A 16,953-nucleotide genomic window follows, 5' to 3' on the forward strand; every position below is an offset into this window, starting at 1 on the left:
TTCTGCCAGTGTAATGAAAAAAAAAAAACCAAAAACCAAAACAATAACTCAACTATTGAAAGCTTTCCTACAGGTCTAACAATATCACAGGTATACCTGGTCTTAGCAGAGGTGGTCATGTCACATAAATCCTTTGTGAGCATAAAGCCATTGCTTTTAACTACACAAATATGGGTTTATCACAGGGACATGCAACAATCTCTACTCTGAAACATAGGAAAGACCCCATCCTAGGAGCACAGGATTCAAAGAATCCCCAGAAATTGCTAGCTAGTGTTGCTGAGGACACAGGTGAATTTTCTTGTGCAAAACCAGCTCGACCCTACATACTTCATATCTTACCTCCAGAAAGCTACTTTGCAACAGCTGCTACAAAATTAATGCAAGGTTTTCCCCTACAGTGTTCTTTGCACTGTTCTGGCTGAGAAGATGCAATGGAAAATATAAAGGAGCAAACTACAAGGTAAAAAAGGTGAGCTGAAAATAACAGGTTTAATCCTAGACCATTATGGATGTGATTTTGAAATGGAGAAGCAACAAAGGTGGAAAGAATGCATGTCTTACCTGAACCTAAATGAAGAACCTCTAGAAAAAAGAACAGGTTTAGGCTTTGGTTTAGGTTCCTCAAAAAGCCTGAAAAAGGCATGATGCTCCACACAGATCTTCCAGAAAGACTTGCAAAAATCTCGACTGGCCATAAGGAATTCCAGGGTGTCCTGGAATGAACTCTGAAAATTGGGATAGCATTTGCAATGTAAGCTGGGCAGCAACATAGATTAGAGAAATGCATTGACAAATTAGGAGCTATGCTAAAAAAAGAAAAAAGAATAAAGAAAAAAAAAACCCCAAAAGCTTCTTCCCAACTTATTTGCTTTCAGGCTTAAGAGGCTCTATCCTTCTAACGTTGAGACATTGCTGGTCTGCCTGTCAGTATCAAAGCTATTGCTCAAACTTCCTTTCATTGGCTAATATGACAGAGATAAAGCAGTGGTTTGAATGTCAATGAGAAGAAGTTGATTACATGCTATACCTTAAGAATTGATGATACAGTACCAGAGTTGCAGCCAGAAGATGACTCTGAGACATTCTATTCTGACTGACTCAGTTTACATGTCCTTTGCCAGGACTGCTCACCTGAGATGCCAGGTTGATCTGCACAGGACCAACAGTGAGCATAAGCAATTAAAATATTAATGAGCTGACAAAAACCACGTGGGATCTGTGAGTAGAAATTTACCAAATAACCTTCTGTCAAGTTCAACAGCTCCTTCCAAGGACTTACATTCACATCAGGCCGTAGTTTGATAAGAAAACGTTTCCTCTTGAAGCTCAGCTTCCGAACCTTAGCCCAGTTGAAGGCATTGATCTTGGTGTGACCCTACAGAGAACAAAGCCAGCTGGGTTTAATCATTCCAGATCCAAATGGAAAAATCTAAACCACTAAAGAAGCTTGTCATAAATTAATCATCTGTTCACTTAACTTGAAATGATGAAATTTCTTATAACTCATCCTCTGATAATGCAAACCATAAACATCTGGTGCAATGACTGAAGGCAGGCACTTAGGGTTAAACCCTTGCAATACAGGACTAGTTTCTGTGGAAATATCCAAGCCAGTATCATTGCACAAGACAGGGTGGACCAGATTTTGCTATCTTGTGCTACTATGCAGACTCAAGATTTTCTGTGGACTAAATCAGCTTCCAAAGGTGCCTCACTCTATTTCCACCAGTGACAAAGAATGCAGGGAATCCAGACACATCACCTCACTTTGATGAAGTAGATTTTCTCCCTCTTTTTACATCTGCAGGGCAAAATAAGTATCTCTTTAAATACTGCTTAACTGTGGGAAGAAAAAAGCAATTGCAGGTTTTGTATTGGAAGTACAAAACACTGCATATTTTGAGCTTTTATAAGGACCACCAGAAGCAAAAGCAATCTAAACAAATTATTTGTCTCTGAAGAGCCACAAAATGATTTTCTGGGAAAAGGCAACCAATACCATAAACAAACAGCAAGAAGGAAATTATCTTTATAATACTCCAACTCCCAGCCACTACATCATTAGCCCCTACCCTCCAGAAGTTTCATTTTTAATCTATGTCAGCAGGTATTGGAGGTGCTATGTTAAAATATTCACTCCAGCAGTTTGTTCAATGAAGACTTCAATGCAAACATTCCTAGAACACAGCAAGAAGTTTCAGAGAACTACTACAGGATTGCTAAAAGCAGAAACCCACGTTGATTTGGGCACCATCACCAGACAGCTGTAGGAGTAATGACAGTGTAATGATCTCTGCTAAGTCAACCAGCTGTCTAAGAATCACATAATTAATCTCCTTAAAATAATCAGCAGCACTGACACTGATTTCTAAATAAATGGCAGACTTTAAAGTAAGTCTGACTACAGCTTATGCCATTTGTGAGTGAACTTTTATTTTCATTGGGGTCATTCTAATGAGATCCTCATATTTCAATTTCTATCAGTTACAACCAAAATAAAAATAACAACTTAGCTCTTGACCTATGAAGTGGTTGAAGGAAGCCCTAAGCCTACTGACAGACGCCAATTGCTGAGCAGACTCCAGCAGGTCAAAGCCCAACTTCCCTTTCAGCATTCAGTCTTGGAGCTTCACCCAGTAAAATTTCCAATATTTCAGAAACTTTAAAAACAAACAAAACTGTTTTGAAAGTCCCAAACACATTAGGCTGAGTAGACATGACTTCAGACCTTGTCAAATCAAGCCTTGGGCCATCAACCTGCAGCTACACTTCACAGCAGGATCTCAGCTGTGTGCTGGGACTCAGGTCTGTGCTGCTCCCTGTGGACACACACTTTCACCTTGAAGACAGCCTTAATTTACAAGGCTTGGCAGTTCATTAATTCAGCTGATGAAAATGCTGTGGGGGAGCAGGGGAAGGGCCTGAACATACATTTGCTTGAGTTATGTGCATTTCTAACAATGTCCTACTGTTCTCATGTTTCAACCTATGCTTCAGTTTTGGGGTTCTACTACCAACTCATTTAGTTGATCAGGGATCTTTTTAATTTGTTGCCTCTTTTTGGCTGTGTGTTTGGTTGGGTATTTTTAAATCTCAGAGCATTTGGATCAGACACTTCTGGGGTTGTTTGTTGCTGTTACTTTTCTTTATGAAAGGACTCAAAATACTTTGTAAGGCTGAAAACACTAGTATTTTAATTATAGTAAAACAGTTAAAATGAATAGTCTTTCTGACAATTGTAAAAAGGGATATTTTAAAGAACAGCTTACTTACTGCTTACTTACTGCTTTTAGCACAGAGACAGGTAAGCATCTAAAGTGAAAGCAGCTGACACCAGCTGACTACCTGTAGCTTCACAATTGTAAAAGCCAATTTTGTTATTTACATAAGGGGAACTGCAGAATGAGAATTTGACAAATTTACTAATGATGTTTCATGAATATGTACTAGAATGACTGCAGCAGGAAAGGAGAGGAAAAAATAGAAGGAAAACAGTTTGGATCTTTAAAGAAAGAAGTAAGATCCATGGATTCGGCAAAGATACAATGGCCAAGGCTGGTCAAGAAAACTGAAAACTTTGAAGAAGTAACACTACAGAGAGCTTATATTGACTGCCTTCATCCTTCTGCATGGACTCCAGCTGTCTGTTGTTTTACTTGTCTCTGCTTCTCACCCATTTAACATGCACCAGCCCTGCAAGACCTACCTGCTCCTACATGTAGGAGAAGTCAGCATGACCAACCTGCAAATTGTGAGCCACAGCTCAGTCTGCATCTTGAACAGCACATTGTGGATGCAGATGGAGCTCCACACTGTGCATGCACATAAGGTAGGAGGCCCTGGAAGCAAAGGATCCAATGCAGCCCTAACAGGTTGAAGATAATTCTTGGAAAAATTTTGGAAGTTCCTGTATTTTCCCAACTGAATACTTGTAGACATGGCTGAGTTCCTGAATTCTTACTGCTGTCAGAAATCTCTCTGCTTTATGAAGTACAAAATCATGCTCTAACCTGAAACACCAGAATGCCTGTGTTGGCAACAGCCAGGTTGATTTTCGTCCCCTCCCTGTCCTTGGCTGGGTGCAAACGTATCCCGTACATCTCCAGCCGACGGGCAATCTCCAACAGCTGGAAGTCAGACTCTGCTGGTGTCTGTCCCCTTGAGAAAGAAAACAGAGAACACTCACAAGCCTGTCACACCTTTTAATAGAGATCAAGAGGTCCTCCAGAGAACAAAGAGACATTTGATCAAAGAGACTGAAAACTGTCAGAGGTGTAATATCTGTTTGGTTTTTCTACATCCCCAGACTTTTATCAGCTAGAACAACTTACTCTAAACAAATATCAAAGAATACACAGATTTTACAGTCTATTATAAATTTTTTTTTATAAATTTTTGCTCCAATTCTGAGACACCTGATACAGATAGATTTTAAACCATTAGCTCGAACAGAATTTACTACCTCCCTTTGTTTTTTCCACTAGAAGATATGCCATATTCCTAAAAAAATCATGAATGGAAGCATGTAATGATGCTATTCATTGTAAAAGTGATTGTAATACCAAAATGAAGTAAAATAGAAGGCATGAAAACCCTACCATAAATGTTGTGAAGCCATAAGCATAACCATCATTGATTGTGATGAAATTATGCAAAGCTTTCATTATTACTGCCATAGAAATCACTACCACTCACCTATTACTCAACCTAGCTCAAAAATGAAACTGTTCACATCTTGAAGTGTTCTTGACAGCTAAAAAAATACTTTTCTAAGCCTTATTGGTACTTCTGCTCACCATCTTGCTAGTACAGGCTTTTTCTCCAGACATTAGGATACCAATTTGCATCATTATCTTGAATTCACTTCCCCCATAATTCTGCAAGTACTCCGTACTTTTCCTAAAACTATCACTAAACCCCTTCTTCAACCTATCTCAAAATACAGCATGGAAAGGTTGAAAGGCAACATTCAGTGTCCTTGAAACCAAAGGACTACTGTCAGAAGTGCCTGACTGATCAGTTGTGATTTGCAATCATACCTGCATGCACAAAATCAGCAGTAAAGCATTTTGTATGAAATAGACTGTAAAATAACAGCACGCTTGAATGAATATCGAATCAACTGTGCTTTAAACATCTTGTTATGATGATGGGAAAAAAGGCAGGAGTAACCTTCAGAAAGTTCATAGGCTTGAACAGTTTTTGAGAAGCAACCTTTGAGAAACTCAGAGGTCCAAAGCTCTTTTGTACTTCAGATCTAGCATGCTTACCACTAGAACTACTCTTCAGGAAAGGAAGGCCAATAACAAAACCAAAAGAGTCTTACATGTGGTTACGGTGAAATTCCATGATTTTGTCTTCTAGTGCTTCTTGATGAGGTATATACTTGTTCTTCGCTAAGTGTTCACGATCTATGGTTTCATCAAAATCCCCAATCTCAGCTGTGGAGAATTTCAAGAGGAGTCTATTAAAGCACCATATTACACCTGAATAATCTGGTCAATCCAGAAGCCCCTGACAGCTGGGAGGAGGGCAGAGAAGCAAACATAGTTCCTTGCAACCTGTGCCGTGGTTTTATGATTCAGATTCCCAGTACATTATCTTCCACACATTACTCTCTTCTCCTCTGTGTTAGTATTTGATATGTGAGAGGAAACTCCAGGATTTCTCCCATCTACCACAACTAAGTAAGTTGTTGGATGTCAGCTGAAGAGATGAAGCCATCAGTGCTACCTTGGCTTGTGTGGGGGATAAGGGCAGGGGTAACAGGGAGGGCAGCCCTAACTGAGCAGAACTCATCCATCTCTCTCACAGTGCTCAGGTGCCTCTCCATGGAGCAGCCAAGCACTAGCTTCCTCTCCAGGCCCATGCTCCACATGGTAACCTTTGAGAGAAAGTCAGAAAGATGGTTCTGTTTGCTTGTTTGAACACTAGCTTGTAATCCACCTCATGAGATTATGAAACATTTGTCTTCCTCTAATTCTGCAGCAGTTTGAGACACATTCTGTCTCCCTCCTCCTCAAAGCTGCTCCCATCTGCTGCAGTTATTCAACACTGTGTGTGCAACAGTATGGCACACCCACCTTCCATTTTGCAGTCCATTCAGTGAAATTTCCTTTTTTTGGCAGGTGTGGGGGTGAGGGGCAGGCAATCTATCTGTGGGTGCCAAATTACTATCTTGTTGCCTGCTATTCTTGGAATGTCTCTGAAAAATCTTGCTATTAGTTTTTTCACTGAGCAGGCATAGCAGCTTCTGCCTGCAAACCTGATGGAGTAATAGCAACATTGCTGCAACAAAGGCTGCTACCTTGGTAACGTCAGGGAAATTAAAATGCAGTGCCCTCAAATTAAATGCAGGATGCAGTCAGACACGTTGTTGCACAGCTGACCCAGGGTATGACAGACCCATGCTCAGATACACCTGCTTCACCCATGTAAATGAACCCTTGATCCAGGTCTGCTCAAACTAAGTCTGTTCAGAAAAAAGAAAGGTTTCAGATCACATTTAGAACACTGTATTTCTGACAAACTGGGATCAGATGTACCTTAAATGCACAGGGGAAGCAATAGCCTGAAAATAAGGAACCAAAGCATCTGTGAATTACAGAGCAGCAGCTTTTTTGACCCAAACTGCCTGCAGACACATGATGACATTTTTTACTTTGAAGGTCAGAGGTGGAAAAGAGTTGAAAACTGACACTGTCTGATTTACACCACCTCATTCACCCCATCTGCTCTCAATCATTCCTTAAAATGGTAGAAATACTACACAACTTTTGAGAATTTCCTTTTTAAAAATTGTCCCATTTGTCCCCATCTCAGAAACAGCTCTCTGCTTCCAGTTTTACTCATCCCAGTCTCAAAAATCTTCAGGGTCTGTTTTTAAACCTACCTCAAATAAATAGCAAGTTTCTGTTCTTTAATGAAGCCATAAGCCCACCTAAGTTTGCAACATCTCAAATAACATGGGCCTGGATTCTTCAAAATGCAGTTCAAAACCCCTATGTCTGTGTACACAGATGAGCTTAACACCTCTCCTGTAGGGCTTTCTTCAGAGTCAACACTACAGAAGACACTTTCTTCAACTCTACATGATTTTTAAAATTTTCACATTTTTCAACTGCTAATCCTTTATCCAAACTGTTTTCCTGGCTTTCAGGTTACTTCTGAATTTGTTCTCTCTGACCTCGTACTCAACAAGCTTTTATTTACCACTTACTCTCCTTTTCCACCTTGAATAACTTTCTAATAGCACTCCATCGAGAATGAGAGGGAATTATATTGCAAATATTGTCAGCCTCACATGTAACTATTCTTTAAAATCTTTTCATGTGATTTAGCCAAAGACTTATTTACACAGCTGATGTTTTTTCTCTTACCTGGCAAGTGCATTACACCATGCTGTATTCTATCTGCATTAGCACTTCTGATACAATGCTTTTAAGGTAGTTTTAAATTGAATGTTTCAAAAAAAAAATTCTGTAATATACATGCTAATTTAGCAGAAACCTATTTACTGTCATATTGTGATTTTATGATAAGTAACAGCATATAACATTGACATAAAGCTTACATACATAATATATGGGCCTCTTGGAATCAGATATTCCCCATGGAAACCACTCATTGGCACAGCATTAGTAAGACATACAATAACTAACCTGCATTCTCAATCTTTCCCTTTTGATACCATTACTCTTATCATCTGTTAACTCTGATTTTTATTGCAGACAAATACATAATATTTCTTTTGCTATTGAAAAATAAATTAGAGACAAAATAAATAAAGACAGCCATGTAAGTAAGATACAGCTATAGAATCTTACCAGAGAAAATTTTCACAGAAAAATGTTCATGAGACACAAGATGGACAAATAAAAAGGCCAACTGCAAACTTCTAGCAGAGTTTTCTAGCAAACATGATCATAAATCAATATCTCAAATGAAGAGAGACACATGCATTAGGGTGTCTGCTCCTCAGCATCTTTCTTTGGTGCACAGGTATTTATTATGAAAACTCAGCCTCCTGAAAACTAGAATGCTGAGACTCAATTTCTCCAAATGATCAAGATTTTTTTTATTGCCTGATATTAAAGAGAGTTAGAACTAGCTTAACTGAGAAAAGAAATACAGCTGGATTGCTGGACACTGTAGCAGGAAAAAACGAGAGACAAAAACCTCACTAGTCAAGGATTTTATTTTTTTAAGTCTGTGCTGCCAAAATACTCAAATTTAAAATGGTATGAGGACTACAGAATTTCACAGCATCTTACTGCTTGCTACTCAGTCCCACTGGTCAATGAAGACCACAGCAAACAGAACGATAAAATACCTGCCTTTCCAACAACAATTGATGAGAAACTGCCTTATCACTCTTAACAGACTATGGCAAAGAATCATGAGATTTATCTGCTCCCTGATAAGAGCTTCCAAATGTCTTTGCTGACTGCACTTTCCATACAACAGCATTACAGTGCAAGTACCCAATAAGGAATTGAACAAGGACCGTGCAAAACAATGTCTATTACAACCATTATACTTGCTGCTAAGTGGTTTTTCCTAACGTTATTCTCAAGATGAGTATCCATAAAGTCTTTAAAGGGAAAACATGTACTGTCTTTCAAGTGATGTGGAAACCAAAAGAAGCTTTGATTTCATGAACAAAATTAATGTATGATTCTACTGGACAGTGTTATTGTGCATACTTTGTAATTAAAAAAAAAAAGGGCTTCAAATCTATTGTTTTCTTTTCTTCCCTATCAGTTTCCTCTTAGGACTGTGATTTAGTCTGGCATTCTAAGCATGTTTATTGACCACATTCTCTAGACAGCATACAGATCTCCAGGAATTTGAATACCCTACTGACATGATGCAAAGTATAATAAAACAGGGTTTCAGCAGAATTCAACATGTTTGCCACTGCCCAGAAAGTCTACTTTTTAAATGATCTTTAGCAGCCTATCAAATACTTTGAAAATTCAAATCTAGTGATCAGAAACTCTTCTTTATTTGAAATAGTAAATTATCTGTATTTGAATGCCATTATATAGAACTACAATAAATTGTCGATATGGCTTAAACCTGTCCCTACAGCAGCTACAAACAGGTAACCCTGCAAAGCATGTCCAACCAAGCATCCTTTTTTTTATCTGTCTGGAAAGAGAAAAAAGGAACTTACACTGTACTATATGTGAGATTAGGAGGGCAGTGCTGGTATCATTACATGTTAGCCTTCCCTGTGCCAGGTCCTGCTTCACTTGCAACGCAAATAGGTACCTGCAAAACAAAAGTGAACAAAGAGTTACACAAAGCAGGAGGGAAAGAGGGGAAAGGATCCCAACTCTGGCTTTGCACCTTCCCTTCACACTTTGGAATCTACAGAAGTGATCTGAATTGCCTAAGTTTAGAGGGTAAATAAAACACAACAGATAGTATATTACTGCCATTAGAGCTGTACATGGTGGCTGCTTTGAAGAACCAAGATCCCTCTCTTTTTCTCTTTTCCTCCCTCCATTTGGAACCAGAGCAATGAGATATGACAGTGCTAGAAAACGTGACAGCTATTAAGTATTCAGTAAGAGATAATGCAGCTGCTTCTAACCATGAAGAGATGACAGATAAACCAGTGATTTAGAGTTATCAGTTGTTTTTTGCAGAATACAAAGTGAACTCTAAACTTCCACCTTGGCACTCACTTGGGAATGAGGCACAAAATCTTGATCAAACTACTCTAGCTAGCCCTGATACCTTTGTGCCCTTACTATCTGTCCATGTACCAGCCCTTTCTAACATTGCCTCCAAACCACTTCAGCCATGCAGGGCAATTCTACACTGCCAGCTTAAATGCAGAGACAGCAGAAGTCCAAGACATTATTTCATCCTTTAAATTTCTTCTAGCTTCAACAGAACTTGGCTTAGTTCCACTCAGTATCCAATTTTTCCCTCAAAAAAAGAAGAGCTAGCAATGGGCTAGCTGGTATGAAACCTGAAGTGGTGAGACACACCTGAACAAGCCTTCCAAAGACTGCAGCTCCTCTGGAGAACTCATACTAGGATCTCAATAATTTTAATAAGACTAGATTTTAAGAGATTTAGACAGAAGTTGTCATTTGAACAGTGAGTTTCAGAATGAGAAGACGTAGGTGCACTAAATGAAAAGGGCAAGCTGATTTGAGGAGTACAGAAAAGTACTTTGTGTATATGTACTGAAATAATACAGCACATCTACCTAACATCCTTTTGAAACCTGCAGACATCTGTCTACCCATACAAAATTCACCCTGGTAGAGGAACATAGCACAAAAATGTTAGAGTCTCTTCTTCAAGTGATGAAGCAGTTCCCCATGGATATGCTTTCACATCCTACACACTGCTATCTATATCTATTCAAGTCCCTTAGCATACATATTTAAAATCTTAGCAAAAAAAGTCATTAGGATTAAGAGACACATCTTCAGGTACAGACAGAGATCACCAAAGATTAATTTTCAGTTCACACAGTAAGAAACAGATATGCAAAGTGTCTATTCAGAAACAGCAATGTTTCATTAATAACATCACGTTGTGAGTTTTCATTCATTCCTTTATTCTTTTTACTCTTTCGTTTATTCTTTAGTCTTTACCAAGTAGATACTCCTTCTTCCTACCCCACATTTCTACTTTTCTCTTTCCAGGCCATCAAGCAATATCGATTATTTATTTTTTTCTATTCAAACGCTCTATTGCCAAAATAAAAACACTACAAAGATAAACAGTGAACATCACAAAAGTAGACTTGTTCTTTATAATGCAAGTCATAAGGACGCCAGAGCTCTCTGCAAAAAAAGGACTTTGTCTTTTGAGAAGATTGAAAATAAAAACTAATAGTGAATATTCTGAATCAGAATGGAAACATGTAATTAAAGGCGAATAATATTGTAGACCAGAAAAAGAGTGAGAAGTTGCAATGAAGAAATACTGCAACAAAGCAATGTTTCTGACCATAAATGAAGGACTTGCTAATAAAAAAAGAACCTTAATGAGTCCCTCATACACATATTTACTCACAGAGAAATAGGAGGTTTTGTGCCAATACAGTGTGAAATTCAAAGCTTAAATGAAGTTTTTGAAATGCACTGAAAAGCATTTAAACATTTAGACAGAGTATTAAGGTACTCTGTCTGCATATGTGTATATCTTTCTCTACATTCTTATTTTTCATTTTATTCCTTCTCCTTTGCATTTCTCCATCTCCAAAGTCACACTTCACCTGTGCAAAGCTTTGGCATTTGTGCTGGTTATACAGACAGGGTCCAATGCTGCTGCAAATCAGCAATTCACACAAAACAGCTCTCCCCCAAATGGTGGTGCAGAGTCACACATGTCCCTTGGCAGAGGGGCACCCCAGGGTGCCCATACATGATTTGATCATGCCAGACAGAGAACCCTAGTGTCAAACTGACTTCTCTTGGCTTAGTAAAGCTCTCCCAGGACTCCATATCCAAGATGCAAAGGACTCCTGCACTTTGCAGAACCTCTTAGCACAGACTGCAGCTGAATCTTAGGGCTTGTTTTTTCAGGTGCATTCAAGGCTGGGACAAATAACACCAAGCTAAGAGGCAGTCATCAATCCTCACCCAGACATCTCAAAGTCCATTTTCTCCCCTCTGCCCATGAGAGATTTAAAAAGAAGAAATAGTCACACAGCTACTAACCTTGTCAGTTCCTCCTGCAGCTGAGCATGGTCAGGTGGGAAGAATTTTACCACAAACTTTACAACAACGTGCTTTGGTCCTAGGGAAAATGTCAAAGGAAGTTAACAAACATCAATAACATGCTGGCCAAATATGCACAATGATGTACAAGGGGTGATTCACATCACCTGCAGTGCATACAGACATGCTAACCTCGTGTCCTTTGTTAGTATGCAGGATATTTGGAAACTGCCCAATAAAATTTACACAGAATAAAAGAGAACAGTAACTTGGTCAAGGGCTACTCTGCCAAAACCAGGTATGTTTTTAGCAATTACATCAGTTGATCCAATAAAATATATATGTATCTACTTTCCTTGCTTCAGAACAGGAGGGAGCTAAAATACACTCTACTTTTGAAGTCCACCAGCTAATTACTATTTCTGTTTTAAGAACAGCATATTTGTTCCAATTCTTACAAGTATGACCAGTGACAAAAGGCCCAATGCATCCCTGTCTTGTGAGAGCTGCCATGACTAATATGACCAGAAAAGCACCTAGAAAAACTGAATCTCAATGGCAAAGCTCCATAAATTAAGAACTTGGCTGACAGTTGACAGAGAAAGAAAATAACCAGAACCTTTCCTGTTCACTTCTACTCTTTCCAGAGCTGGTGGCTATTTACAATTTCCTGTTCTTTCAAAACACCCACTGTAGCTTCCCCCATCCCAACTCTTTCCTCCTCTTGGTCTCCAAACATCCCAGGTTCTGCAGCAATCCCCACTCAGTTTTAATACATCTGCCAGCTCCTTCCCAGTAATAGTCTTCCTGTTGTTCTCCTTCTATTCTGATTCCTGCTACTACCAGCCAGCAATGCATGTTCCTTTAGTCCTTCTCTTACTGTACTCTTTTTCTTTACAAAGCTGTTCCCTCCATTGCCTCCTCCAGTGACTGACTAAACCCCAGTCTCCCCTGGGGAGGGGTCAGCCTGTTCACATGCTCATATGTGACATAACTTACAGGTACATCTTTTAAGGACAGGCCAGAATTAGAAAATAATTCCAGCAACATTTAGTGCAGAAGGTTGAGAAGATAAAGATTGCAACTGAGAGAGTCCTAATTTATTCAAGTACTCTCAGACTGAGGAAAGAAATGTCAACAAGGAAGTACTTACTTCTAATCTGTTTCATAACAGGCTTCAAAAGATCGAGCCACACCTGAAAACAAAAGAAGGTGGTGTTATCATATCCAAACAAGCTACCAGAGGAGCATTTTTAATTGCAATGCCTAGATTATCAGTCACCTATTTATTCTTTCCAGTGTGGTCATTATGCTTTCCTTAATTATATATGGTGGGTTTTCTCTCCAAAATTCTGGGAGATGCTCAGGAAACAGCACTGTGAATGGGCACAGCTTTCAAAGCAGTAGAGACTCAGAGAGCTGGGAAACAGTGAGGAAATCTCACCCTCACTTGTCCCAGACACCAACAATCCCAGCACATGTGGTCAGGAGCCATTAATTTTGTGGAAAGAACAACTGAAATGAGGAGTTTAGGAAAAGACAGTCCTCTATTGTCATTGAGTTCCAAACCCTGAGTGATCTCGAGAAAGGGAAGTGAATAGAGCTGGTGCTTGCCTATGAGGCTGGGAATGCTGGACAAATGGAGAAATGAGATGGCAGCAGCCTACTGGCAGCAGCCTAACCCAATTCCTGGGGGACCCAGGAATCCCAGTATGAGGTCTGGCCATAAATATGGAGCTCTGTTGCTGGGCTCCATGGAGGTGAAGGAGCCTCCCTCCCATCACCTGCAGGAGGAATGTCCTCTCAGATCACAGGTGTGAAGCAGACAACAGGACAAGGCATGGGTGGGAAAAAGCTTACTTTTGAGCTACGGAATAGCTAGAGATAGAGAGCTATCTTCTCTTTTCTATAAACCTGGGAAATTCAGGCCCAGGCATTCTTAACTGGGGACAGCATAACTTCTGCATGTAGTTCACTTGACAACCCGTTTTCCAGGACAGTGTGGGAGTCTTCCCTTCAGCTTCCAAAAGCAAAGCAGTGGCTGGAATACAGTTTTGAGAGCCTATCCCCCCGATCCTGCAGTCTCAAGTCAGAAAGGCTGGGGCAAAATGTTACAAAAAGCCAAGGGACAATCATGCAGAAGGTAAAAGCCAGATGATTCACAGGGCCTGGAGACAGCTCATAATCCTCAGCTGGTAACAACCTATGCCCATGATTTATATTTTGTTATCTCACTAAATTGCCCAGGGCCTTCCTTGAAGACATCTGGAACTTGTGGAAGAACACCCTACAACCATCACAAAGGTTAAAGCCATTAAAAACCAAATTGACTGAGTCTTCCTCTAGAAAAAGAGTATGTATTAGAATTATTACTTCTTTGACCTTTAGTAATTTTAGATTATGCAGAGACTGAAACATATTCAAAATATCCATTTCCCAAAATCACCTGAGAAGCCAGACAGGAGCAGGCCTGTATCACTGCTGTAACTGCTCCAATGCCATGTGCCACTTTTATCATTACTAATAAGGGGAATCCAGTTAGCAGAGACCTCACAGCCCTGCCCTTTCCCACGCACTAATGTTACTCAGTGGAATTCTTCTTATGTTTCTCAGTCTAGGAAAGTCTTTTTCTTTTGTTTCAGAGGTTAAAGAAACTTGGTTATCCAAGAACAGCAATACCGTTTTTAATCACATGTTAAACTGGTCCTGACACACTTTGACACTTGAACAACTTAAAACTGTTTTGTTTCAGAAAGTTTGCATGTACATAATCTGCAACAAAGGTCAGGGACTTTGCCAAGTTTAACGAGAGGGGGAAAAGACACCTTGCATATGAAATAGCCAATTTACAAGATTAGGAGAATAATGTATTTTACTTGATGCCAAAAACAAACAAACAAACAAAACACAAGAACCCCAAAACAAACCCACAAAAGACCTATCAACAAAAAAGAAAAACCAAACCCAAACAAACAAACAACAACAAAAACAAACAAACAAACACACAAAAAAACCCCCAAAAAAAACAGAAAAAAACCCACAAAAATCCCCTCTCTTCTCCACAGAGGTGGTTAATAGTACAGCATGAGCACACACGCGCACCATTCCTCTCTCTACTTTCCCAGTCATCCTACAAGCAAGACACAACATCCTTGAACAGACTGCTGGATACTGCAAATGCATGTAGTGAGAAAGGTGGGGCAAAAAACAATGTCACCACAATGTCACCAAAACCCAAGCAATCAAAACTTCTGCATCATGCAGCTCCCACACTGTACCTAAACACCATCAATCTGAGACTGCTTTATAAACTGGAAAGGAAAACTAATGCGAGGACTTAATTAAGATGAATGTTTTTCATTTTCCCCAGACCTACAAGGCTAGATTATTTATTTGTTAAACAAAGGCTGGCATTCCATGATGGTGACCAGATTTCAGCATCTGGAGAATTGGGGCAGACATCAAGTGTGATGAAATTCTGTGAAACCCCAGGCTTGGCGACAGTGCCTCGTTTTTCTCCTTGTCCCAGCAGGAAGTGGAGCACTCAGACCCTCCACAATCATCTCCCATGCAGATCTTGTCTGCTCCAAGCATGGCATGCTTGAATGTACACAGCTCCCAGGCAACTTGACATACCAGTGTCAATATGTCAGATATGAGATCTGGAACCTTGCATGTTGAAATAAACACAGCCAAATTGTGAATATATGACTTCACATACATATGATTACATCCAAACAAATATGCTCTAAATATTTATTTTTCCTTTTACATTTCACTCTACACTGGAAAAGCAACTCATTCTCTTCAGATGATATGAATATAAAATATGCACGTGTGGTTTATTTCTCAGACATACCATTAACTGCAGGGTTTTTTACTTGTACAATGCTTGATTCTACATTATGGCCTTTATGAAACTCAGAAATTGTAAATCCAATGGGAACATTCACCTCAACTGAATCATATAAACCGATTACAATAAGTTAAGTGTAAATAATACTCTGAGTGCTGCTCCACATTGAAACAACAATTCATAATCAGATCTTCTGCTTCAGAGTTTCTGTGAGTTGCTTTTGGGTGGTTGAAAGCATTAATTCCACCGAATTTCACCATTCTTGGGGCACTGCTGACTAGATATGGGCAAGGTTTGTGGAGCTCCCTGTTTTTCAGAAGCAAAGACTGAACCAACCAGCAAGAACATGGACTAGTGCTCCCAGATATTTGGCTGGTACTTCCCTTTGCAAGAGTAGGGACCAGCTGAGTTACCATGCTCAATGCATGGATTTTCCTTCAGGTCAAACTGGCACTGTGCTTCAGGGGGTTTGTCCACCTTCCTCTTCCTCAGAGCTCTGCATCCCCCACTGTGATTGTCTGGACATGTTTCCAGCCAGTCAATTCCTGCCACCGTGAGGGCCTCAGGCAGCAGCAGCACCTCAATCTCTCCTGTGTTCTGCCTCAAGCAAATAAACCACTTTGTTTTCACAAGACTGAAAACTGTTAGTTTACTTCAGGTCTCTGAGCAAAATGCAGACAGTCATCTATTTAAAACTTAATGACCTGTGAAGTAGAGAAGGTTGATCAAATGACCTCCGTTTTCTAGAAAACTAAAAAGCAACTGTATATACAAAAGATGTTAGGATTTGTTTCAATTTTACATACATACAGCAATAATGCCAGAATGCCACAATTAACACAGCTACATGGACCCTCTGCTGCAATTGTACTGCACAGTTGCACTGTTGAGAAAAGTTACATTAAGCTCTCAAGTTACCTCAAGCATTAGCCAAGGGTATCTGGCAGAATGCTAACCCTTCCAGTGAACTGTGTTTTATGTAATTCCAGCAGCATACTGTGAAGCAGATCCCTTCTAAAGATTGACATCCATTTAAAAAATAATCCTGTTCAATTATAGTTAGCCTAGAACACTATGACCACTAGCATTCTGTTTTAATGTCTATTGTCTAATGTCTGTGCCTGCACTAAGGCATGACAGACAAGATTCCTACTGTTCATTTCATCAAGAAATATTGTTCCTTTTGCATATTTTAGCTGGATGGAAAGAACACAGATTTTTTTTTTAATCAATTGCCCAAAACCATCTCTTCTAGGTCATCCAGGCTACTGGTGCAAATTCTCTTAACAGGTTAGAAATCCAATGTACATCAGAATGTACTAGGAAAGCAATCCAGGTAACTAGCACCCATGCTAGTAGGTTACATGATAAGTCTAAAATAAAACAAACTTCAAATGAAAG

The 16,953-nt window shown here is 39.6% G+C and overlaps 1 protein-coding gene across 5 annotated transcripts in view; it reads right to left on the minus strand.

Annotated features, from left to right (window-relative positions):
- Positions 1-16,953, minus strand: part of FARP1 (FERM, ARH/RhoGEF and pleckstrin domain protein 1) — a 201,312-nt gene that overhangs the window by 50,127 nt on the left and 134,232 nt on the right. For all 5 annotated transcript variants that reach the window (XM_054518572.1, XM_036406875.1, XM_036406866.1 and 2 more), the window contains exons 4-10: positions 12,850-12,892; positions 11,697-11,775; positions 9,182-9,279; positions 5,330-5,444; positions 4,014-4,161; positions 1,283-1,378; positions 565-728 (exon numbers count right to left, since the gene is read on the minus strand). In XM_054518572.1, coding sequence (XP_054374547.1) covers positions 565-728; positions 1,283-1,378; positions 4,014-4,161; positions 5,330-5,444; positions 9,182-9,279; positions 11,697-11,775; positions 12,850-12,892 — 743 coding nt within the window. The remainder of the gene's footprint in view (positions 1-564; positions 729-1,282; positions 1,379-4,013; positions 4,162-5,329; positions 5,445-9,181; positions 9,280-11,696; positions 11,776-12,849; positions 12,893-16,953) is intronic.

This window comes from Molothrus ater, chromosome 2 (genome assembly GCF_012460135.2).
Source record: "Molothrus ater isolate BHLD 08-10-18 breed brown headed cowbird chromosome 2, BPBGC_Mater_1.1, whole genome shotgun sequence".
NCBI classification, from domain to species: domain Eukaryota; kingdom Metazoa; phylum Chordata; class Aves; order Passeriformes; family Icteridae; genus Molothrus; species Molothrus ater.